The following is a 23948-nucleotide window of genomic DNA, read 5'->3' as shown; positions in this document are numbered from 1 at the left end:
TTTTCTTTTTCTTTTTTCTAAAGTGCCATGTACATCAATAACACTATATTAATGATGAAAATTAATCTTGAACTCTGCCACAACTAATTACATGTCTGTATTTCCCTGTTGCAGAAGAAATTAGTTTAGTTGTGTGGGGTTGCAGCCAGTAGTAGCTGTGCACTAAAATAAGTTCTGCTTGCACAAGGGAAATCCTATTTTATGCTACAAGTGCTCTGAGACATGTCATTCCAGACTGCTCCGTAATCTTTAGGAGCAGTCTTTCGAGGGGATCCATTGGATGTAAGGGATTGGTGAATCCTTGTGCAAATGGAAGTGCTTTGTGTTAGCATAAAGTCACCACTGGATGCAACCCATGGTGATAGATGCATGACAGATTTGTACTGTTTTTGGAACAGTAGGGGAAGTGGCGATGCCTTGGATGTTCAGAAGGCAGCTTTTAGTCTCATTTGACCAAAAGATATTCAAACTACTTGAGCTAAAGTAATATGTTAGGAAAGCTGAATGATAACTGCCTAATGTTTGAAGTAAAAGTTCATTTTTCATCAAATTTGCATATCAGAAATTTGGCGAAAGACAGGCAGAATTTTGTGGTTGTTGCTCCAGGAGAACATGCACTGCTGGCAGATCACACCTGTGCACCCCTTAGGTCAGCTCTTGTGGGGGACTTTGGGCAATGCATAGGAGGCTGCAACAGGGAGAAGAGCAAGGGGAACATCGCTCATGTAACTCTTTTTTTAGCCATAGGTGTTTTCCAACATGTGTAGACGGTATTGTGTCTTCTAGCTCCCCTGAGAGCTGTGGTTCAGCATTAATCATTTGGAGTGAATAAAAAGCTCAAACAGTCAAAATAATGAATCACACCCATAGACTAGAATTTAGAAATTATGGTATTTGTATTCTATTTTATTTGGAATATTCATATAGTATTCATTATTCAGTATTCATTATTTTCAGAGCATGTTATGAAGTTGGAAAAAGCATCTTTATTCTAAACTTATCACTACAGTTTATATTCTGCACTGAGGACATTTTTGGATCCCTTAGTATTACAAATAAACTGGGCTTTGTCCTCTCCCCACCCCCTTACCAAGATAGGCTTTTCCTCTGTAAGAGCATATAATGTGAAAGTTCCTCCCCCCCCCCCCGTCTGACATCTTGGAGGGCCTAAATGACAGCCTAAGAATAAGGTAGCTTTTATTATACAAGTCATGTGGGTACTGGCCATACAAAAGTGATTTTTGTTTGTTTATTTATTTATGCAAAACATTTCTATGCCGCCCCCATTGCAACAAAGCCTCGGGGCGGCTCACAACATCCATAAAATAAACATAAAAATGCAATCAATAATTTAAAAACAATAGTAAAGCAAAGCAGGTACCCAGCAGAAAATGGCAGGGACCCAGATGCAAGCTGACCTTGCAAGGACCAGCATTCTCATTAAACAGTGTCAGAGTTCATGCAGGACACCTTTCAAGAGTCCAAAATGCTTCACAAGATGCTGTCAAAGATTCTTCAAACAGCCTTGGAAGGTAGCCTTGAATCAGCTCCTTGAGGGCACCGGGCTGGGGAGAGCCGCTGCATGGGAGCCCTGGAAAGGACCTGGATGAACAGCAAATCTGCGCCGCCAGCCGCCAAGGTCTCGCCTCGTTCTGCATGGGCTCTTGTCTAACATATTGTTAATGTGAGTTCCACATTTTAACTGGGTGAGTTTATACTTTAACTACTTAATGTTGCTTATCATCTTTTAAGAGTGTCAGTGCTTATGATGAATTGACTTCCATACTGGAGTAGATTAGAGCAACTGGTCTACTGACACTATGGGCCATAATCTAAAAAGTCTGTTCCACATATGTAGCATATCTTTAGTGCATGAAAAATAGTTAGCTAAGTCTAGCAATGCTGCAGAAGAAATCTATAGCAATCCAGTTAATAATAATCTATGTTATTTGGGACTGAGATTGGCTAGTAGAAAAGCCATGTGAAAATATGCTTTTCCCAATGGAAACATTTTTCACTTGTTCTTCAGTAGGGAGCATTGAAGAATAGGTAACAGTGCTAATTTTTTTAACATGTTTTTAGTGTTATGAGTATTCAGACAACATTGCCTACAATTCCCTAGGCTTCTGCATTGTATTAGGGTACTGTGGTCTTTACTAATTGAAGCAGTAGAATATGTTGGTAGATTGCTAAATTATTTGTGCTATATTTGCTAGTCTGTATTCTAGTTAGCTTGCCAAGTAACTACTATTCTGCCGCCTTCTGCCTTGTGCCTGGAGCTTTTGGTTTATACAGTGATATCTAGAGAGGGGGAGTGAAGGAGAAGAAAGAGATACAGCAAGCTGCCTTCAGTTAGAAGCAGGCCATTCTGATTCACTAGGGGATTTGTCCAAGTAATTTGACAGTAATATTTATGCAGCATGCTTGAGCATCTATGATCAGAGCAAATGAAAGATTTGGTATTCATTTGATATTAAGCTTTAAGGATAGGAACTTGTACTAAATACTCCCGTTAAGTGCTCAGTTTCGCATATGTTGTATGTAACATCAGTATTGAATGACTAAGGACTTCCCTTCACAGTTTTGTGTCTCTGATTATTTTCTACTGCTTTGAATATATAATCCATAAATAATCCATATAACAGCTGTATAAGGTTAGTTGGTATTATATTCTTGGCAATGGGAAGCTGAAGCTGAGATTAGCCTGAGGTCACTTAGTGGGGCTTTTTGCATGACATTTCACTGCGGCTTAAGTCATGACCAGCTGTGGCAGCTATCATCCTGAATACTTAACCCATGAATTAGGGTTGAGAGTCCACAGTTGTTTTTTGGTAGCCAAGCCAGAAATTAGTTTCAGGCTTTGCTACTGCAAGGTCAAGGCATACTGGTTGAGAAAGGGAGCAATAAAGTTTGCCTGTGTGGCTGTGCCTCAGCATAGACATTCCAGGCACTTCATCTATCAAGACGTAAAGATAGCCTCTTTCAGTGATAAGCAGCCAATCGGCTTCCAGGATTTATCCCAACCTTGGAACTGTTGGGGGGACTGATTGCAATGCTGCTGCAGGGATGAGCCCTGGCCACCTCTTTAACTCCAGGGTTGGAAAGACTGGCTGGGGCTTGTGCTGCTACTGTCTAACAAGCATGACACTTGCCATGGCAACTGAAAATATCAATGCCTGTATTCAAAATATATTGGTAGGATAGTGTTTTGTTGAGATGTTTGTAATCCATACTCCCCTGCCTGTCTGCTTGCTTCCTTGAAGTGTTTTTCATTCTTTTGGTTAAGATTTTTATAATGTTTCATATATTAAAAACCAAAACTTAGCAAACAAACTGAAAAAGTAAAATTCATGACTCTGAGCCACTTCTATCTTTAACTAGCCTTTTTATTTTATTGTAGTTTGCTTTTCCATTGCTGTGTCTGATGTATTGATATACTGAAGAACAAGACTCAGTGAAGATATTAATAAAGAAGCTTTGAGCTGTAGCCTACTAAATTTTATGTATAGTACAATGCTTTTCAAATTATATAGTTGGGATTATTCATGTATTAAAAGATCTGGTGTTTTGCAATGTGATCTTGTGCAACATTTCTTTGCCTTTTTACATAGAAGTAAACCAGTAAATGTCAGTGTTTCATTTAATAAAAGCGCAAAAGTTGTGATGTATTGTACTGTTGGCATAGCTGCACTCATTTGCCATCAGGAGAGATGGATAGGTGACAGAGCTTGATGAGCAGTCTTAGCCCCAAATGTGTACTTACCTTGGCATAAACTTCACTGAACCCAAAGGGGCCTACTTATATGTACATATAGGATTAGTTTGTATGTGCTTCAGAATTTGCCCATTTCAGGATCACTGAATGATTGGAATTAAATAAAAAGCACAGTAGTATGCAGGGCTGACATGGTTGTTTGGGCAGGCGTTTGCACAACAGCTATTCTTCTTCCCTGGGTGGTGTGCAGGGCAGCACCAAAGGGCAGAGCCTTTTTGGCTCCTGTTTGGCACTGGTTTGATGCGGGTTTGGGCTCCAGGCCCTTTGGTGGGGGAAAGGCCAATAATTGTTGGATCTTACTGTATTTTATTATAAACCATCTAGAGAACCCTCTGGGTTATGGGGCTATAAATGTTAAATAAATAAATTATTGGTTATTTTGCAGAACTGACTAAACCCCTTCAAACCATTTGTTTCTAGCTTTCATGAAACAGCGGTACTAAGCAAGTGTCACTTTTAAAGTTAATACCTCTGCAGTTTCCTTATTTTAAATTCACTTTAAAGGAAATGCGGGCAGTCAGAATGAGATGTTTGTCAAAATATTCTAGTGCCTCAGATGTGTGCTTCTGAAGCAATCCTGACAGATTGTTCCAGAACTCTACACAGTTTGATTGTAATTTGCCATGTTTCATTAATAGTCTTGGGAGTCCTTAGTGTCTCTAGGGATCTTGTCTGGTTTTTTTTCTTCCAACTTCTCTTTATTTGTCTTATTGGTACTAAGACCTGTTTTTCAGAGTCTTGCCTAGTAGGATGTGCTCATACCAAGACAGAACAAAATGAGACATTCAGTATGCTTGCAGCAAGCATCTTATTAAGTTACTCTCATCTTCCCATTAAAAAAGAAAATTCTAGATAGCTCTTGGAACTTGGGTAAGCTGCAATATTAAGTCAGGATTAGTATACCCCTCCTTCCTGTTTTCTTCTGAGAGCTAAATAACACAGGGCTGGGTGAACATGCAGTGTTCAAGCTCATTGTTCTTCAATTACTCAGGTTCTGTGTATCTCATGTGCATTTCCAAACACAAGAAGTGTTCCTCTCACTCCGACTGGGGAAATGCGCAAAATATGCATTTTTTCATTGTGTAAAATGATGAATTTTAAAAATGCACATCTTCTCCCATAAACTACATGTGAAAATGTGTCTTTTTGAGGAGAAATTTATATTTGTGCAAGTGCACATTTCCAGAAGTATACACTACTAAACATCAAAGACAAGTTCAGGGAATTTTGAAAATTTCCCAAAATTTGTATTCCTGCTTCTGTTTGCATTCAGGGTTGCAAACAGGACTCATTTGCATGATCTTTATTTATGTACCTGATGCTTTCAGCAGAAGTTTCCACCTTGGTGCTCTCTAGCTGTATTAAACTACAAGTCCCAACAACATAGTCCTCAGTGGTTGTGATGGCGTGGGAGTTGTACATTTGGGGGGCAGCAGGGTAGGAAAATCTTTGTGACAGAGCAGGAAAAACAAATTACAGGTTCATATCTCAAAGGCTGAATCTAGATTATGACAGGGGGAGATGATGGAAAGGGAAGAATGACTCAGGTAAGTATCCATATAATTACATGTGTCAAATGCCCCTGTTTTCTCTTAGGCAAGAAACAATATCCTTTATTATACATAGCAGGTGCAGTAAAATAGTAACCCAGCTTTCTGGGGTAAATGAGTGTTCTTGTAAGCTTTTGCACATGCTCATAAAAAGGAATACTTTCTTTTCCTTTCCTGTCAGGCTGGGTTAGTTGGTGGGTTTTTAATGTCTTTTTAACCTATAGCCTTTGGCCTGGCAACTTTCTGATAACTGCATTGCTACATAAATTGCTCCAGTTGCATGATAATGTTTCCCACTTAGAGCAGATCCAGGTTATTTTAATAATAAACCTAAGTAAGGCATACAAGAAAATGGAAAATAAAGTAGTTTTGTTTTGAGTGTCTCATCTCTTCAGTTAGATTAATCTGTCAATGATAGGCTTCTTTAAATGCAGGAAGATGCGTTTTCAAACAAAATCCTCAAGGAGTGAATTTGGGTATTCTGGTAATTGGATGTTGTTATTATGTATTATGCTGTGCAAGTACATGCTTTTTACAGAATATGTTGATAAGAGATGGAACTTTCAGTGGGATATACTTCTCTCCAAATCTTGTGATCTTGACATTTAATAAAGCTTTATGCAATATCTGTACTATAAATGAATTAAGAAATGGCATCCAGAAAATGAATAAGAAATGAAATTAAATAAGCTGTGGAGTCCCCAAGGTTCTATATTGGGACCTGTGACATTTAAGCTATTCATACATAATCTGGAGTCAGGGTAAGCAGTAAACAAATTTGCAAATTACTCCAAATTATTTAGGGTAGAGAAATCTCAAAGTGATTGTGAACTTCTAAAACCCTATAAACTGGAAGAATGGTCAACAGAATAACAAGTGAATGTTAGTGTAAGTGTAAAGTGGAATATCTCAGGTCAAGAAATCCTGACTTCACTTACCAAGATGGGACCTAAATTGACTGTAAGGAAAAGCTTTAAACGGCTAGGACTTTTGTAGTTTGTGCTGGTGGTAGGGGAACATAATGAAGAGAGGCTGTCATAGTTGACAATTCTGCAACCTCTGTGAGGAGAAGAAAACAGCTCTCCATCTCGCATGATAATAAATCATCAGATAGTAGATGTTCATCTGGCTTAAAACAGATGAAATGTTCATATGATGCATAATACATGCAATTCACTTTTGGACAAGAATGGCAATTTTTTAAAAAAACTAACCTCTTTTTCAAACAGAGTATAGATTTATAGAGGGGTATTATACATGCCAACTAAATGGAATCTCCATAGTCAGACTAAGTTTTGATCTGGTAAGTAAGTGTTCCTGGGAAGAAGAGGTGATGTATATCCCCCTATATGAGCTTCTAAAGGTATTTGTCTGACCAATTCTCAAATATATAAAGCTAGATGGAGATGGGGCTCGGTCTTAGTACATTCTTTGCCAATCTATGTATACCTCATTCAATATAGTTGCCTTCTACTATGTAAAACACTACACCATTTCTACTCTACAACACCTTTGCAAATGTCATGGTCAGAGGAATCCTGTGGGGTAGGGTAACAAAGAATCTCTGGCAGAGCAGCCAACACTGCCTGTTTCTGTAGTCTCACACTGTTGAGAGTAGAAGGAATTTTTTCCCATGGCTTCCCCATTTGTTCTTTATATATTTTTAAACCCTCCTGATGCTTTCAGTGAAAATGAGAATAATTAAACCAGCCCCACGTCTGCCATAGGTATCCTCCTTTGTCAAGGCTTGTTGGAAGAAGGGGAGGGCTTTGGCTCCTGCAGATCCAGGGCCTCCCTCGCTCCATCATGCCACAACCCCAACCCCCCTACAAACAGCAGAGCACTGGTTTAGGAGTGATGGGTGTGGAGGATTCTGCTGCCATGATGAAAATGCCTCTATCAGCAGATCTCCCCTTTCTTCCAATGGAGAAGAAGGGCTGCAATATCCTAAGGCCTCTGGAGTGTGCTCCCAAGGACCATGAATATGACCTTCATCAGTATTCAGAAAATATTGAATGTACAACATTTCCAGAATTACCATTTCACTCTGGTTGTGACCCACATGTTGAGAAATCCTGAACTTTGACTGTTTCCGGTCCCTTTTCAAATAAGGCATGCAAAGCAGTTTTTGCCTTGCCTCATGAAAAGAGTTCTGCCTGTCATCTTGAGAATTGTTTTATAGTGATGGAATGCACCAAGTGGTTAGTGTTCAAGTGTTTACTTAGAAAAGTTTAGGCTTTTCAAGCCTAAGTTCGGTGAACATGTAAGCAAGACATGTTGTAATTGTTGTAACTGAGGAGTACAAAGTATACAGCTGTGCCTCTTAGCTAAACATGTATTAAGAATTTCTGTCATTTCACAAAATGGAAGCAAACTTTCATCTAGAGTAGGGAAGTAACTTGAACTCTTTGAGAAGATAAACAGAATAGGAAGCTAAGCTGGTGATTAAGTGTTGGCATATGTTCAATTAATGCAAGTTTATCTATTTTAAGATCAGGGTAGCACTGCAAAAGATAAGGCAAATATTTGCAACATGATGGAAATGCCTTGCAATTTCCCACTACTCACCCATGGTCTAAAGAGTGGTGTAGACAAGTTTCAGTGAATTATATTGACTTCTTCATGCATTGATGAAATTGAGTGCTTTCACTACTTAACATTGCCATTGAAATTAGTAGAATTTTAAATGCTCAGCTTTTGGCACTTTGATCATGTCTAGAATGCTTAAGTAGAAAAGGAAATCCCTTTATTTTGTGAACAATGCTACCACAATATTATTGTGAAGCATGTACTTTTCTACTTTGAAAGAACAGTTCTCCCCCCCCCACCCCGCCCATAGGAACTTAACTAATTGTACACTAAGATTTATTTTCCATCTATGTTTTCTCCCTTCAAGGAAGATTCATTTCAGAACTCCAGGGAGGGCTACCTCATGAAAATTTGGAAGTTATAGGGCTGTACACAGTGGAGCTACTCTACCTCCACTGGCTCAGTTGAGCTCATGGGGCCCATCACTTGTTTAATGGGCAAGTGATGCTTCTAAATATAACCTCAGAAACAAATGAAAATATTTGTTTTTGGAACAGAGCTGGTCATTGGAGCTCCCTTCTGGAAACAAGCATTTTGGTTTATTTCTGATTACTTCAGGAGCTACTAAGTTTCCATTGCACATGGACAGTATTAAATGCTGCCCATTAACTTCCTCTTCTGGGATGAAGGAAGGAAACAGCTAAAATTACTCTGAACTAAACTGCTTGTTTTCTGAACAGTGGATTCCTCTCTCCATGATGCTTTGGAAACTCATTTTCTGGTCTCCTACCTGCCTACTGCACCACTTCTAAAAATGTAACATACTGATCTCATTTACTTTTACATAGGCCAAGGTCTACCACAGTTGAAAGGCAAGCAATTGGCCCTGGGCTCAAACCTGCAGACACTTCCACTGACAGCAAGAAAGTGACCCCAGTAGGCAAGTTCACATGTCATGCTAAGTCACACTGCAAATAAGCCACCATGGGTTTGTGTTTTCTTTGAACAACCCACACTACACACCTAACAGATGTTCATACTTGCTGTGGTTTGTTCTTTCTCCACTTCTCCTAAATCTGGTTGGTTTATTTGGTTTCTGCATCCTCATCCTTTCTGCAGTTGGTCTGTTGAAGTTGTTGACTGTTGAGGTAAAATCCTTGCCCCCTGCCCCACTAGTATCAGATTGTCAAATGGAAGCGATTTGCTGAACCCTCACAAACACAGGAATGCTTTTGCCAGGTTTTTATTGTTTGTGTGTTTCCAGGGAATGTTATTGTTGTTGTTAGTTGCGAAGTCGTGTCCGACCCATCGCGACCCCATGGACAACATTCCTCCAGGCTCTCCTGTCCTCCACCATCCCCTGGAGTCCACTCAAGCTCACACCAACTGCTTCAGTGACTCCATTTAGCCACCTCATTCTCTGCTGTCCCCTCCTTCTTTTGCCATCTATTGTGCCCAGCATTAGGCTCTTCTCCAGGGAGACCTTCCTTCTCATTAGGTGGCCAAAGTATTTGAGTTTCATCTTCAGTATCTGGCCTTCTAAAGAGCAGTCAGGGTTGATCTCCTCTAGGACTGACCGGTTTCATCACCTTGCGGTCCAAGGGACTCGCAGGACTCTCCTCCAGCACCACAATTCAAAGGCCTCAGTCCTTTGGCGCTCAGCCTTCCTTATGGTCCAACTTTCACAGTCATACATAGCAACTGGCAAAACCATAGCCTTGTCTATACGTACTTTTGTTGGCAGGGTGATGTCTTTGCTTTTTAGTATGCTGTCTAGATTTGCCAGAGCTTTCCTCCCCAAGAGCAAGTGTCTTTTAATTTCTTGGCTGCAGTCCCCATCTGCGGTGATCTTGGAGCCCAGGAAAATAAAATCTGTCACTACCTCCATTTCTTCCCCATCTATTTGCCAGGAAGTGAGAGGACCAGTTGCCATGATCTTAGTTTTCTGAATGTTGAGTTTCAAGCCAACTTTTGCGGTCTCCTCCTTCACCCGCATCAAGAGGCTCTTTAGTTCCTCTTCACTTTCTGCCATTAGAGTGGTATCATCTGCATATCTGAGATCCAACTGGTGATTCATCTAGCCCTGCCTTTCTCATGATGTGCTCTGCATATAAGTTAAATAGGCAAGGCGACAGTATACAGCCTTGCCGAACTCCTTTCTCACTTTTGAACCAATCAGTGGTTCCATGTCCAGTTCTCACTGTTGCTTCTTGACCCACATATAGGTTTCTCAAGAGACAAATAAGATGGTCTGGTACTCCCATGTCTTTAAGAACTTGCCACAATTTGTTGTGATCCACACAATCAAAGGCTTTAGCATAGTCAATGAAGCAGAAGTAGATGTTTTTCTGGAACTCCCTAGCTTTCTCCATGATCCAGCGTATGTTGGCAATTTGATCTCTAGTTCCTCTCCCTCTTTGAAATCCTGCCTGTACATCTGGTAGTTCTCAGTCCACATACTGCTGGAGCCTAGCTTGTAGGATTTTGAGCATCACTTTGCTAGCATGTGAAATGAGTGCAATGGTGCGATAGTTTGAACATACTTTGGCATTGCCCTTCTTTGGGATCGGAATGTAAACTGACCTTTTCCAATCCTGTGGCCACTGCTGTGTTTTCCAAGTTTGTTGGCATAGTGAGTGTAGCACTTTTACTGCATCATCTTTTAAGATTTTGAATACCTCAGCTGGAATACTGTCGCCTCCACTAGCTTTGTTGTTGCTCAGACTTCCTAAGGCCCATTTGACTTCACATTCCAGGATGTCTGGCTCGAAGTCAGTGACCACCCCATTGTGGTTATCAGGGACATTAAACTCTTTCTTTTATAGTTCTTCTGTGTAGTCTTGCCACCTCTTCTTAACTTCTTCTGCCTCTGTTGGGTCTCTGCCATTTTGGTCCTTTATCATGCCCATCTTATCATGAAACGTTCCCTTCATATCTCTAATTTTCTTGAAGGGATCTCTGGTCCTCCCTATTCTATTGTTTTCTTCTGTTTCTTGGCGCTGTTCATTTAAGAAGGCATTCTTGTCTAGCTATTCTCTGGAATTCTGCATTCAATTGTTTGTATCTTTATCTTTCTCCCTTGCCTTTCACTTCCCTTCTTTCCTCAGCTATTTGTAAAGCTTCCTCAGACAGCCATTTTGCTTTCTTGCATTTCTTTTTCTTTGGGATGTTTTTAGTTGCTGCCTCTTGTGCAATGTTGCGAACCTCCGTCCATAGTTCTTCAGGCACTCTTTGTATCAGATCTAATTCCTTAAATCTATTTGTCACCTCTACTGTATATTCATCAGGGATATGATTTAGGTCATACCTGAGTGGCCTAGTGCTTTTCCCTACTTTCTTCAATTTAAGCCTAAATTTTTCAACAAGAAGCTCATGATCTGAGCCACAGTCAGATCCTGGTCTTGTTTTTTCTGACTGTATAGAGCTTATCCATCTTTTGCTGCAGAACACATAGTCAGTCTGATTTCTCTGTTGACCTTCTGGTGATGTCCATGTGTAGAGTCGTCTCTTGGGTTGTTGGAAAAGAGTGTTTGCTATGACCATCGTATTCTCTTGACAAAATTCTACCAGCCTGTGCCCTGCTTCATTTTGTACTCCAAGGCCAAACTTGCCTGTTATTCTGGTTATCTTTTGGCTTCCTACTTTAGCATTCCAATCCCCCATGATGATAAGAACATCATTTTTTGGTGTTAACTTTAGAAGGTGTTGTAGGCCTTCATAGAACTGGTCAACTTCAGTCTCTTCAGCACCAGTGGTTGAGGCATAGACTTGGACTACTGTGATGTTGAATGGTTTGCCTTGGATTCGAACTGAGATCATTCTGTCATTTTGGAGATTGTGTTCCAGTACTGCTTTTCCTACTCTTTTATTGACTATGAAGGCTACTCCATTTCTTCTGAGGGATTCTTGCCCACAGTAGTATACCTGATGGTCATCTGAATTAAATTCACCCATTCCTGTCCATTTTAGTTCACTGATTCCTAAGATGTCAATGTTCAGTCTTGTCATCTCTTGTTTGACAACATCCAGCTTGCCTTGATTCATGGATCTTACATTCCAGGTTCCTGTGGAGTATAGATCTTTGTAGCATTGGACTCTCCTTTCACCACCAGATACATCCGCAACTGAGTGTCCTTTCGGCTTTCACCCAGTCGCTTCATTCTTTCTAGCGCTACTAGTACTAGCCCTCTGCTCTTCCCCAGTAGCATAATGGACACCTTTTGACCTGAGGGGCTCATCTTCTGGCTTCATATCTTTTTGCCTTTTGGTACTGTCCATGGGGTTTCATGGCAAAGATACTGGAGTGGGTTGCCATTTCCTTCTCCAGTGGATCACGTTTTGTCAGAGCTCTCAGCTATGACCTGTCCGTCTTGGGTGGCCCTGCATGGCGTAGCTCATAGCTTCATTGAACTACGCAAGCCCCTTCGCCATTATAAGGCAGTGATCCATGAAGGAGCCAGGAAATGTTGCTGTTGTGCGAAAAGGGCTCTCTGATAGCCTAGCAAACTGATATTCCTTGAGCAGTGGATAAGACTTGACTCAGAAGTGTTGAGTGTACTTCGTTTTCAAAATTTAAAGACACTTTTACCATGGTAAAATAAGTCTTGCATTTCTTTATTTTTTCCAAGATTCCCCCCCCCCACACACACACACACAAACTGTTTTCTGAACTTTCCCTGCACACTCCTCTATCAACAACAGACCTCTATGCCATGTCCCTTGATCCTGATTGAGGCATTGTTTATTTCCCACATGATCTGTTCTGGCTGTTCATGAGTACTCACTCATGCGAGAGCCAGTGTGGTGTAGTGGTTAAGAGCATGGGTCTCAAACTCAGGCAATCTTGACTCTAGTCTCCACTCAGCCAAGGAGCCAATTGGGTGGCTATGGACCAGTTACAGACTCTCAGCACAGTCTTCCTTACAGGGTGGTTACTGTGGGGCTAAGATTGAGTGCGGCAGGAGGAAAGCTGCTTTGAGTTCTTTTAAAAAAGAGGGATATAAATCTAATGAATAAATCAATAAAATGAGCAAATGTATTTTGCACAAGGTAATAATTATGGTTGCAAGCTGTCAATAACTTCAGTAATTTTAGTGAGTGGAAGTCTGTGGAATTGCAGAAACCGCTTGGCTTGTGCCTCTAGTGCCCTTGTTCACACTGCTTGTATGTGCACATGTTGATACCAAGGGTGGTCAGGAGAATTCATGAGCAGAAAATGTAACATATGAGCTGTTCATTGTCTAATAAATGTTAAAGAAATATATATAAATGAGCTTTTACTAGGACTCCAGTATCTTCAGTGTTAGTGGAATGATGTGAAGGATAATTTGGATGGATGAAAGAAGTGAAAGACCAGTTAATGGAGATAAATGCAAGAATGCAGCCAGGCTAAAAATAAGTCTTCTATCAGAAAGCTGTGATGAATGTTGTCTCTCTCTGTGTCAACAGATATTAGTTGAGTAACAAAGGACCATGAATTCCCCAGATGCCAGTCAGAAGAATGACTTAAATAACTAGTGTACTGTACATATATAGTAAATAAAAGATTAAAGACATGAAAAATTTATTGGTCTTCATTTAACTCATGCTTCTCCCCACATGACAGGGTGGAGGCCCATCCCTGACCTCTGAATTTGAGAAGAGGGATTGTGCATGAGAGAGCGGTGTATTGCTTCAGGTCACAAGAGTAGTTTATGTTGGTACAACGTAATTTATGTTAGCTGCCCCTAGATATTGTGCATGGAAACTGTGGTGTGTGAGGGTGTGTGTGTTTGTATTTATAATTAGTATTTCAGTTACTGGTTGATAAAGATGCTATAGAAATAAGTATTGGTTCAGGGATACTAAAATCCCTTTGCATGGCTTTGATGTTCTAGAGTACAAATTTAATGATGTTTAATCCTTGAGACAGATAATTTATCTGACATGAAATGTTGGTAGAACAGTGCAGTCATGCATGTAATTAGAACAAAGTTATAAAAGGTAAAGATGCCTTTTGGCTGATCTGGCCAGGAAGAACTAGCTGAGGCTGTTCGTTAGCATGATCTTACAGAATAAGACAACAAATACTTATTGCATCTCTTTATTAAGTTCTGCTGATAATTCTCAGAGTTGTTAAATTCTCTAACTATCAAAAATTAAAAAGTGGATGACAGAACTGGATATTTCTTATGTCAGTTGTAGCTGACACATTTGTTCTTCATTCACACCAATAAGTTATAGCTTGGCTACCTCTTTGCCTACAAAAATATGAATCTAAGTAAAAGTTAGCTGAGCTTGAGTGGAAGCATAGCAACTCCTGAGACTGCGGAGATGGCCTAGGATGCAGAGGAGTATGACTGTACCAGATTTATTTCCCAAGCTTCTCCCTCCTCAAAATAGCAACAACCAGCCTTAGCTGGGTCAAACTACAAAAATATTTCACCTAGTTTGTACCTGTCAAAATTATGCATCTCTAAATAGCCATGTTGTAGCGGCAGCTAGACTTCAACAAAAAAGCATACCTTGACACCATGGTTTTGATTCATATTCTACACAGCCAACTCAAACCTCAAAGTCACAGATTTTTATATGTAGAACATGGGCTATGGCAGATGTGAGACATTTCCTCACCTGAAAGCTTTCTAGGAGGTGCTTGGAACCTTTGAGGAAACCTTCTAAATAAAAGTTTATATTGCTACCTTCTTCCATTTTTGTAATATATTTAGATTTGTCCTATGTTCAGCTTGCAGCTCTGTTGCATTTCTTGACAAATCTGAAAATGTCTGCTCTTGGAAAATCGGTTACAAGTTAGTACAAGTTGCTGAATGACAGATCCTCCCCTCCACTAGATGAGCTGTAGAAAATTTGAAGTAAGGAGACACAAATTGCTATCCAATTTAAACAATGACCTGGAATAGTGGCATTCATTCAATTGACAACTGTAGCAGGGATAAAGAACTTGTCTTTGCCTTTTCTGATGAATGCCCATTGACCCCTAAGAAAGGTCAGCTGAGGCTATATCTGTTGGTAGCTGGTGCCAGAGTTAGGGTGAGCCCAGCCACCCTTTTGTCCCTCTCTCTGCTCTTTTGAGGCTGCACTGCCTGGGACTTATTTTCCCATTGCCATGTCACCCTGGAACCTGAACAAAGAGTAGGCTCTCAGCACCCAGAGGGGTCCTTGGGCATAGGCTCCCCACCCCTGCACTATAAGCAAAATTCAGTTCTATTTAATGTGAGAAAAGTGTTGTAGGAAAAGAAGGGGAATAACATAGCCATTGACTTTTCTTATTTGTTTGCTTCATTAATTTTGATTTGCTTGATTCACATCCACCTTTGTTGTACCCAACATTTTTGGAATGTGTATCCAAGTCCAAGGGGTAGAAATGTTAGGATCTATTTGTTTTTGGCTAAAACTCAGAGGTTCACAAGCCAGATGCAAAATTGTAGCTCAGAAGACAAAGCCAGTTATCCGATGAGCAATTTATTGGGGTATTCTGTATGCGAAAATATAAATCTACCTTTTAATTTTTACAGTCATTTTTGTCTGTCAATATCTTTAACAGTTGAGAATTGGAAATCTGTACTAATCTACTGTAGATCACCCAGAAGGCTACCAGCAGATCCCGATACTGTTTTTATCCACCCCAATTTTAGTATGCACTGCAATTTGCAGTTCACCATGCTTTCCATACTGCAGGCAGCAGTGCAGTGGGCCTAACTCCCTGCTTTAGCCAGAATCCAGACAATAATGGAAACAAATTATGAACTAAAGCGCTTCTGGGTCATTTGCTTCTCTGTTCCCTTTTGGTACATATTGTTATAACATTCAAATCCTGTTTGTCTAAGCAACAACAGTTTATACATTAAAATGCGTATGAAGATTTGCCTATTCAAGATACAGATTTTGAGAATGTCCATCTTTGGAAGAAAGTGAAGTATAAAATAGTTGACTGCTCAGTATGTGTTTTTTGTTTTTCACCTTGTCATTTAATCTCTTTGAAATCCCAGTGGAAAATGGTATGAAAATGTTGGTGATGAGAGGAAACTTGTATACAAAAGCATGGCTGTTACCCAATGCCCGGTTTGCACATAGAGCTTTTGTTAGATTAAAGACTGCTGGCTGTAAGCCTAGATGCCTCAGATTATTGCCAGTTTTCTGAAATGTTTTAAAGTTGTGAGAAGTGGTAAGAACTCTTCAAGAAAATTGAGTTACTTGTTGTGTTGCATACATAGGTGCTGATTTGTTAAAGTTTGTGTTTTTTATTTAAGTTCATTTTTCCCAACTAAGGTCTCTTACCATTTGCATTAAAAGTTAATTTTTAAAAGTACCAAAGAATTTTGGCAGAATAATTTGCATACTGTATTGTATAAGGGCATACATTAGTTCTGCATTGAGTATTGCATTTGTTTGAAAGAAATCAGTACTTGCTTTTACAACACAGGGGATTTACAGTCTTGATTATATAATCATCTTAGGAATTTATATATTTATTTATTAGCTTTTTATCCCTCTTTTTTCTTTTTTAAAGAACCCAAAGTGGCTTATATCATTCTCTTCTTCCTGTTCCCAATCCTATCCCCACAGCAGCCTACCCTGTGAGGTAGGTTGGGCTGAGAGTCTGTGACTGCCCAAAGTCACCCAGTTGGCTCCATGGCCAACTAGAACTTGGATTACCTGAGTCCCAGTAACCGTTACACCACACTGGCTCGCTGATTGAACAGTGTCAGTGTCATGAGAGTTTATGTTCCTCTTCAGAAAGCCAGAGGAGGATAAATTTCAAATACTTGAACAATGGTGCTGTTGGGCACGTGTATTCAATGGCAACAACAGTGCTTTTACATAGGACTAAATGAATAGTCTAAATTCCTTGTTGCTATAAGTGAACAGGCACATTTACATTTGCAATACTGATGTGTGACAATAACTACTCCCCAAAACTATATCTGTCTCGAAGCTACCTTCAGATCGAGAACCACAATTCCTCTTTCAGGGTTATCTGTACGGATCTGAGTGTCAAAAGTTGGGTTACACAAATTTGAGTAACCAATCCAAAATTTCTGGTTGCTAGACACTATCAGTGCAACATGGTGTTTACCCTCAACATGGTGTTTACCAACATAGTTCATACTGTATTCAGTTGTGTTTTCTCCTAGAATAGTATGTAGTATGTTATGGTCAGTCCCCAGATTGGAAAAGAAACTTGTGCTAGTACTGATCCAGTCAGAAAAAGGGAGGTTGGGACTTGCTTGGACAGTGGGTGTTGGTCCACAGCTACAATAGCCAGTCAGGCCTAGCTTGAAGCTGGCACGGGTGTGGAAATCTGTATTGTTGCACTGAGCCCTCTAAACTTCGTTGGAACTATCTAGAAAATCTTTGCTTGCTCTTGGACTGTATGTGAAACAGGAAGGCCTTGCCCTGGTAAGAATGATGGGGTGGCCTATACCCCTGATCAGCAATTCCATTTTCTCTTGAATTGCTCACTTCATATTAATAAATGACTCTGGCTGGCTCTTCATATTAATAAATGGCTCTGTGTTTGGCCATTTAAGCATTAGCACTACACATACATTTAAGCAGTTAGCACCACTTTATTAACAGTCTCTAGCTGCTGAACTTGATGGACCTTCCTCCTACCCAGTCAAGCAGTCACTTGTATCACATACCAATGTATCACTATTGCTATGCCTGTACAAGAACAGAACAACTTATCTATCATGCCTGAGTAATTTTTGTAAAATGAATGTTGAGTCAAGCAGTTCTTCATCTTTGCTCATGCTTACAGTGTTTTGATCCTAGTGGTGATAGTACTAATTGAATATGTTTACTACCTCCTGAGAATGAACATTAGCTTAAGAATCTAAACATTTTTAACTTGAGGTAGTCTGAGAACTCCCTTTCTTTATTTAATCAAGCCCCTCTCTCACACATACAAATCTTTTAAAGATGGCAGAAGGAATTTTCAGAATGACAGCCTTTGATTGCACATCAGGGCAGCAATTCCTCAGTTGTTTTAACCCAGGAATTACATGGATGAGTGGAGTGCATGAGCTGGACACTTACACTTGACACTTCTGCTTTAATTAACAACTCAGGAATGCCCATTTCTGGTTTGTTTTGTGATGTGCAGACCTGGAAACTGTGGTATGTTGTTGGGTTACTTCTGAGTTATTTAACTTACAAACAGCAGAATTTCCAGGTTTGCACATGAAAAACTGACAAGACATTCCTGGGTTATCAGTTGAAAGCCAAAAAGAAAATGGGGGTGGGGGCAAGAAGCAATGCATCTGTCAGTTTTCTCAACTCTGGCAGTTGCTAGGAATTATATTATGACATGAGCTATGTATCAGGTAAGGTACCTTCTGTGTCAGATTGAAAAAAATACATTAGTTTCAGGTGGTACTTAAAATAACTTGATGCTAGAGTGCATATTTATAGAGTGCATGTATAAAATTTCCTGGGTTTAATCACTGACATTTATGCTTAAGGGGATCAGGTAGTAAGCAATGGACATGATCCTCTTCTATCTGAGACCTTGTGGAGCTGCTACCAGTCAGAATAGAGAATACTGCACTGATGGATGGACAAATCATCTGACCTGATATCAGGTAGATTTCCATATTCCTACTTGTGCTGCTGCATCCAAAGCAACTTTTCAGGTTGGAACTACAGAAGTAAATCAAACCAGTATTCACCAATAGGTTTTTTCTAACAAACTTGCAATTGTTAAAAGCACTTTTGCCATAAAGTATACCATCCCTGTACACAGTTTGTCAAAAACACTAAGCAGAGTTGATACACAAAGAGTTATACAGCATTGGAGGAAATTCCAGTTCTTAGAATCTATATTTCACCTTACAGATACAGTGCTTTTATGTAACTCATGAACATATAAAAAAGGCTGACTTGTACCTACGTATTCTCCAATGGATTCATGTGGTTGAGAATCCATGTAACAGCGATATGCACATATACAAAACATGCTGTTGTATTATAGGAGCATGTAGGATCTTGTACATGAAACAGTGAAGTCACACCTTTCCTTGTAGTCCTTGGAGTCTAACACAAAAAAACTAACAAGAGTGAAGACTGAATGGGTGGGCAAAAGTAGCAGCAAAAGTTTGAGATATTATGCCACTAGGGCCACTAATATCATAAATCTTGCACATGGTTAAGTATGAACTCCCTCTCCCTCTCCCATATCTTCATCTTTTCTGTCTGAAAACAATTCAGGTTCTACTAAAGTAGTTCACTGATACGAGTGCCACAAGCAGCAGCATACCTTAAAGCAGGGGTGTCCAACTTTTTGGTTTCTCTGGACCACATTGGAAGAAGAAGAATTGTCTTGGGCCACACATTAAATATACAAAACACAACAAAAACTGATGAGCAAAAAAAAGATCTGCGCATAATTTTTGTGATATCCACCACCACAGATAAGCAAAAAAGTTCGCACATAATAATCCGAAAAGAGCATACATGTTTGTTTTATGTGAGATTGTGGCAAAACATTGTCATTTACAAAGTTTACACTTGAGAACCACACAATTGAGTTACCAAAAAAACCTGCAAAAAAAAAATCTCATACTGTTTTAAGTAAGTTTATGATTATGTGTTGGGCCACATTCATAGCCATCCTGGGTCGCATGTGGCCTATGGGCCACAGGTTGGACACCCTTGCCTTCAGACATCAGCAGCTAGTTTTTGAGGTTAGGAGAATCTGTTAAGTGTTAGGGCTAAGGGGGAAAAGTTAAGTTTATATAGCATAACCTTACACAGGGCTGGAAAAAATCTTCCTAAAACTGTTCAGATACCACATCTGTGAGTCTGACCAATGAAGAATCTTCCTAGCTATCTCAAATGTTATGCAAGTGCAAATATAATTTCTAGTTTAACGTCTAATGGCCTTTGGAGAAAATTAAAAGAGTGTGTGTGTGTATGCCTGCATGTGCTCGTGCATGTATAACCCCCCCCCCAAATGTTTTAAAACAGTATTCACTATTTTACAAATCAGGAGTTTTGCATTCACAGAATGAGAACCTTACATGCTGTCTACTTATGTGTCTTGTGCTTTTCACTGTCCCTCCACAACCATGAGAGCTAGCATTTTTCCTTAATCCATGGGCTAAATTTGGCTGAGACTAAACACATTCCTAAAAAGAAAACCCAGCTCTGGCAACCCTCCTTTTAAGTGCATATTTCTTTGCTATTACAGATTTAGCTATGTCTTTTAAAACAGAAACACATGTGATTAGTTATTAGTATTTGTGTTAGGCCTGACATCATGTGATTCTCTTACTAAATTAAGTACAGTTTTATTACAATTGTAACCTTTGGAAGATAGTAATGTTTATTTTATTTTTGGTCAGAAATGGAGGCGAAGAAACTGCTTGAACTCTGTCTTAACTTTTATCATGGATTATGGGACTGTGCACTGATAAGCCAACAAGAGGAATGCCTAAGTAACTAAAGAAGATGGGTGCTAATGCTTCAAACTACCCTCATTCGTGTTCCCCAAGGGTAGGGGGAAATTCTCAGGCACAACAGACATTCATAGGTAAGCATTTATATCTCTCCTTGTGCTTTAGTTTTAAATTGCTCTGGGAATGTACCTAGAATTTCTTACACTGTTTTAACAAAGAATGACATGCTCAGTAAGTCTAAGATGGTTGAGTACTGTTTGATCACTTGGTATAGTCGTACCATTCCACTAAATGGTAGTCCACCATATTGCTAAAACTGCCGTGGTATTGTCAGTTCTACATGTTTTTGGTTCTCAGATTGTAACAACATGCTGAAATTTTTTATCCACATCTAAAATAAGATTGCAGTAATTGTTAGTTGGCAGTAGGTTGGGCTTAGCCTGGGGAAACCTGAAGTTCTCATTCAACCATGAAGCTCACTAGGTGGCCTAGTGCAAGGCTGTCAAACATCCTTTCAGGATTTGGATTATAAACAACATAGGAGAAGGGGGATAGACATACATTTTTCTCTTTCTTCTTAGTAGAACTTAGGATGTCCCCATGAAACAGATCTTCAGTAATTCTTAGTTGGCATTAAGAATTTCTAATAGTGGCTAGATGGGAATTTTGGAAAAAAAACCTGTGATGTCAAATACATGCTAGACTTAACTATCAAATACTATTTTATCTGGTTTATGCTATGAATATAATTTGAACTTGAGTGAAATATAGCATGCATTGCATCATGGATGGCAAAATCTATAAGGTGAACTTTGTTATACTTTGTTAAATACTTTGTTAAACACTCTTGTTGGTACTGATAATTGTTACAAAATGAGCTTGCACTCCTTCTCTGACAATCCGGTAGGAGTAGTTAAGAAGCTTGAAGGGTACTGAAAATTCCAGGGCTGAGGCCCATCAAACAAAAAAGGTGCAAATGTACATATGTTGTCTCCTAAGGAATGTATGAACAGGGAGAGGAGGGCATTTGATTTCAGGAAGAAAAGCCTCAGGCAAAAACATTCAAGGTGGGTAGCAGGAATGAGGCATGTGTGAGAAAATGGCTGGTTAATGGGTGGGGGCGTGTTTAAGTAATTATCAGAGCCCCTGAACCATTATTTCAGAAAGTATAATGGACAATAGGAAGGAAGATGGCCTGCTAAAGCTTCAGGGCTTCAAATGAAAAATTTAGAGTTCCAGCCCTACTAGGTCATGCCTTAACATGGCTTCCTGGAAGAATTAATTTCCATTAGTTTACTGTGACATCTGAACCTGGACAATTTAGTTGTAGGTATAGATTTACTGTGCAGTTGTTTATCTTTTAAAAATATAATTGACTGAAAAACATGTAAAAACGTTGAGAACAAATTTTGTCTCTTTCTTTTCTCCTTGCTGCCACAGAAGAAAAAGTCAGATCAGCCAGGAGAGATATTTATACAAAACTGGTTTTTTTCCTCTCCTTGTGGGATTAGAAGCTGGTAAAGGGCTGGGTATTCAAAATTAGAACAGTAGTACTGGAACTCCATAAATTTGCCAGTTTCTGCTTTTGGCACAAACTTGGAATAAGTATGTTATTAAAATACTGTGTCATTGTTAGCCTATCATACTTAATAGCAAGAATGTTCTTGCTCAAGATAAATCTGGGATATTAATTAACCCTAAGCTCTGTGAAGATTTTCTTTGAAGCCCAAGTTCCTTCTTGAAATATTTGTAACTCATAGCAAGCCTTCAGCAATTTCTGTGGTCCTTTTTGTTCACTTTTTTGGATTTAATTAAGTTTTGTTAGATTCTTTCTGTATAAGCTGACCTCTAGAATTCAGGGTAGGGTGTTCTCTTTGTGTAGGGGAGAAGTGAGAGAGTGATGGGGTATGTGTATGAGGTGGGGGAGAGGCAATCTATTTCTGGAATTGAACAAGGAAACAACTTGTTTCACATCTGTATAAAGAGAGTACTTGATAGTGAATAAATCAGTGCACTTGCAAAGTAACTGAAGATAAATTTCAAGACAGGTCAAGAATTACTGATGACTAGAAGCGGAAGAATCATTCTTAAGTTCTTTTCTGGCGCTTCATTAAAAGTAAATGAAAAATTAAACATGCCTATATAAGAATTTATATGTAAACACATAAAATTTGTTTTGATTTTTCTGTGTAACATAAAAAGAGGTAAAGATTAGTTTCTCATTGTAACATGGGCCTATGTTGTCCTTGATATTGTCCATTTATAAAGAAAGCCTGAACATCATCAACGTTTGCATATTAGCACAACCAAGCAAGACTTGTACAGAACTTTAATTTCCTTTAATTTGTCATTTTGAGGTTGAGGTATGGATTGTCAGTCTTCTGCTGCTCAGTCTCCATGTTTTTGGGGACCCTAAGAATCAGTGCCCTCCAAAATGCCCTCTGTCCTTAACAGCCCTGCTCAGCTCTTGCAAATTCAGCTGGGGCTTTCTTTACAGGATTGCTTCATCTCATAGTTGGTCTCCTTCATTGTCTTCTGTCTTCATCTTTTCCTAGCTTTGTTGTCTTCTGCAGTGAGTCTTGACTTCTCATGATGTGCCTGAAGTACGACAGCCTTCATTTTCACTCTTATGGAAAGTTCTGTCTTGATTTGATCAAATATCTACTTCTTTAGTCCTTCTTTTGGACTAGGGTATTTACAAAGCTGTCCTCCTTAGTAATCACTGCATTTAGATGTGTGTTGGCTTCTAGCAATCATGGCATGGTTTCCAAAGTTCTTGCAGATTGGTTGATATATAACCTACTCCAGAATTTTCCCAAAGTCCCATGTCTGATTGACTGGTTTGTACTTCCCAGGTTCTTCCTTTTGTGTTTTTGGAGGGAAGTCAACATTGAGAACTTTAGGCAGCATATAAATGGAATAAATAAATAAATTAGCCCTCCTCCATTCATCCAACATGTCACCCAGCCTCCATGATTTCTCAAAGACAGCAGACAGTGGTTCTGAGAGTTCTTATGCCAATTCCTTTATTACTCTGGGATGCAATTGATCGGGCTCTGGAGATTTGAATTAGTTCAAGGTAATGAGGTGGGGGCTTAACGTGTCCGCATAGAAGAAGGAGGGCTGACACCTGTCCCTCCTTCTGGTTTTGCCCCGAGCCAGAGGGTTCCAGGTAGTACCGCCCCTCGGGCCTGACAGTGCTGCTGCTCAATGCCAGGTCGGTCAACAATAAATCCTCCCTCATCCATGACTTGATTGTGGATGAGGGGGCCGACCTGGCTTGCATAACGGAGACCTGGGCGGGAGGGGGGGGGATGTCGCCCTCTCTCAAATGTGCCCGCCCGGGTATCTGGTTCAGCACCGTTCACGCCTGGAGGGGAGGGGAGGAGGGGTTGCTTTGGTTTACCGAGCCTCCATCTCCCTCACGGGACTTCTGGTCCCTTCGAGGCCAGGGCTGGAGTGCCTCTACTTGGTGTTGGGCAACCGAGACAGATTGGGGATTCTGTTGGTGTACCGTGCACCCTTCTGCCCAACAGTCTCCCTGCCTGAGCTGACGGAGATCGTCTCGGACCTGGTGTTGAGGACCCCCAGGTTGTTGGTCCTGGGGGACTTCAGTCTCCATGCTGAGACTGGTCTGACCGGGGCGGCTCAGGACTTCATGGCCTCCATGACGGCCATGGGGCTGTCTCAACA

At 40.0% G+C, this 23948-nt stretch overlaps 1 protein-coding gene across 4 annotated transcripts in view; it reads left to right on the top strand.

The window, feature by feature from the left end:
• BTBD7 (BTB domain containing 7) overlaps positions 1 to 23948 on the top strand; it is an 80105-nt gene that overhangs the window by 8310 nt on the left and 47847 nt on the right. For 2 of the 4 annotated variants that reach the window (XM_044435584.1, XM_044435581.1), the window contains exon 2: positions 20202 to 20389. In XM_044435584.1, coding sequence (XP_044291519.1) covers positions 20308 to 20389 — 82 coding nt within the window. In that variant the 5' untranslated portion in view covers positions 20202 to 20307. Of the gene's footprint in view, positions 1 to 1317; positions 1685 to 16475; positions 18441 to 20201; positions 20390 to 23948 lie in introns of those variants that run through there. The other 2 variants (XM_044435583.1, XM_044435582.1) reach the window with 2 other exon arrangements.

The sequence above is a fragment of the Varanus komodoensis genome, unplaced genomic scaffold (genome assembly GCF_004798865.1).
Source record: "Varanus komodoensis strain SLA01 unplaced genomic scaffold, ASM479886v1 scaffold3, whole genome shotgun sequence".
Classification (NCBI taxonomy): domain Eukaryota; kingdom Metazoa; phylum Chordata; class Lepidosauria; order Squamata; family Varanidae; genus Varanus; species Varanus komodoensis.
This window is presented reverse-complemented; position numbering and strand designations above follow the sequence as displayed.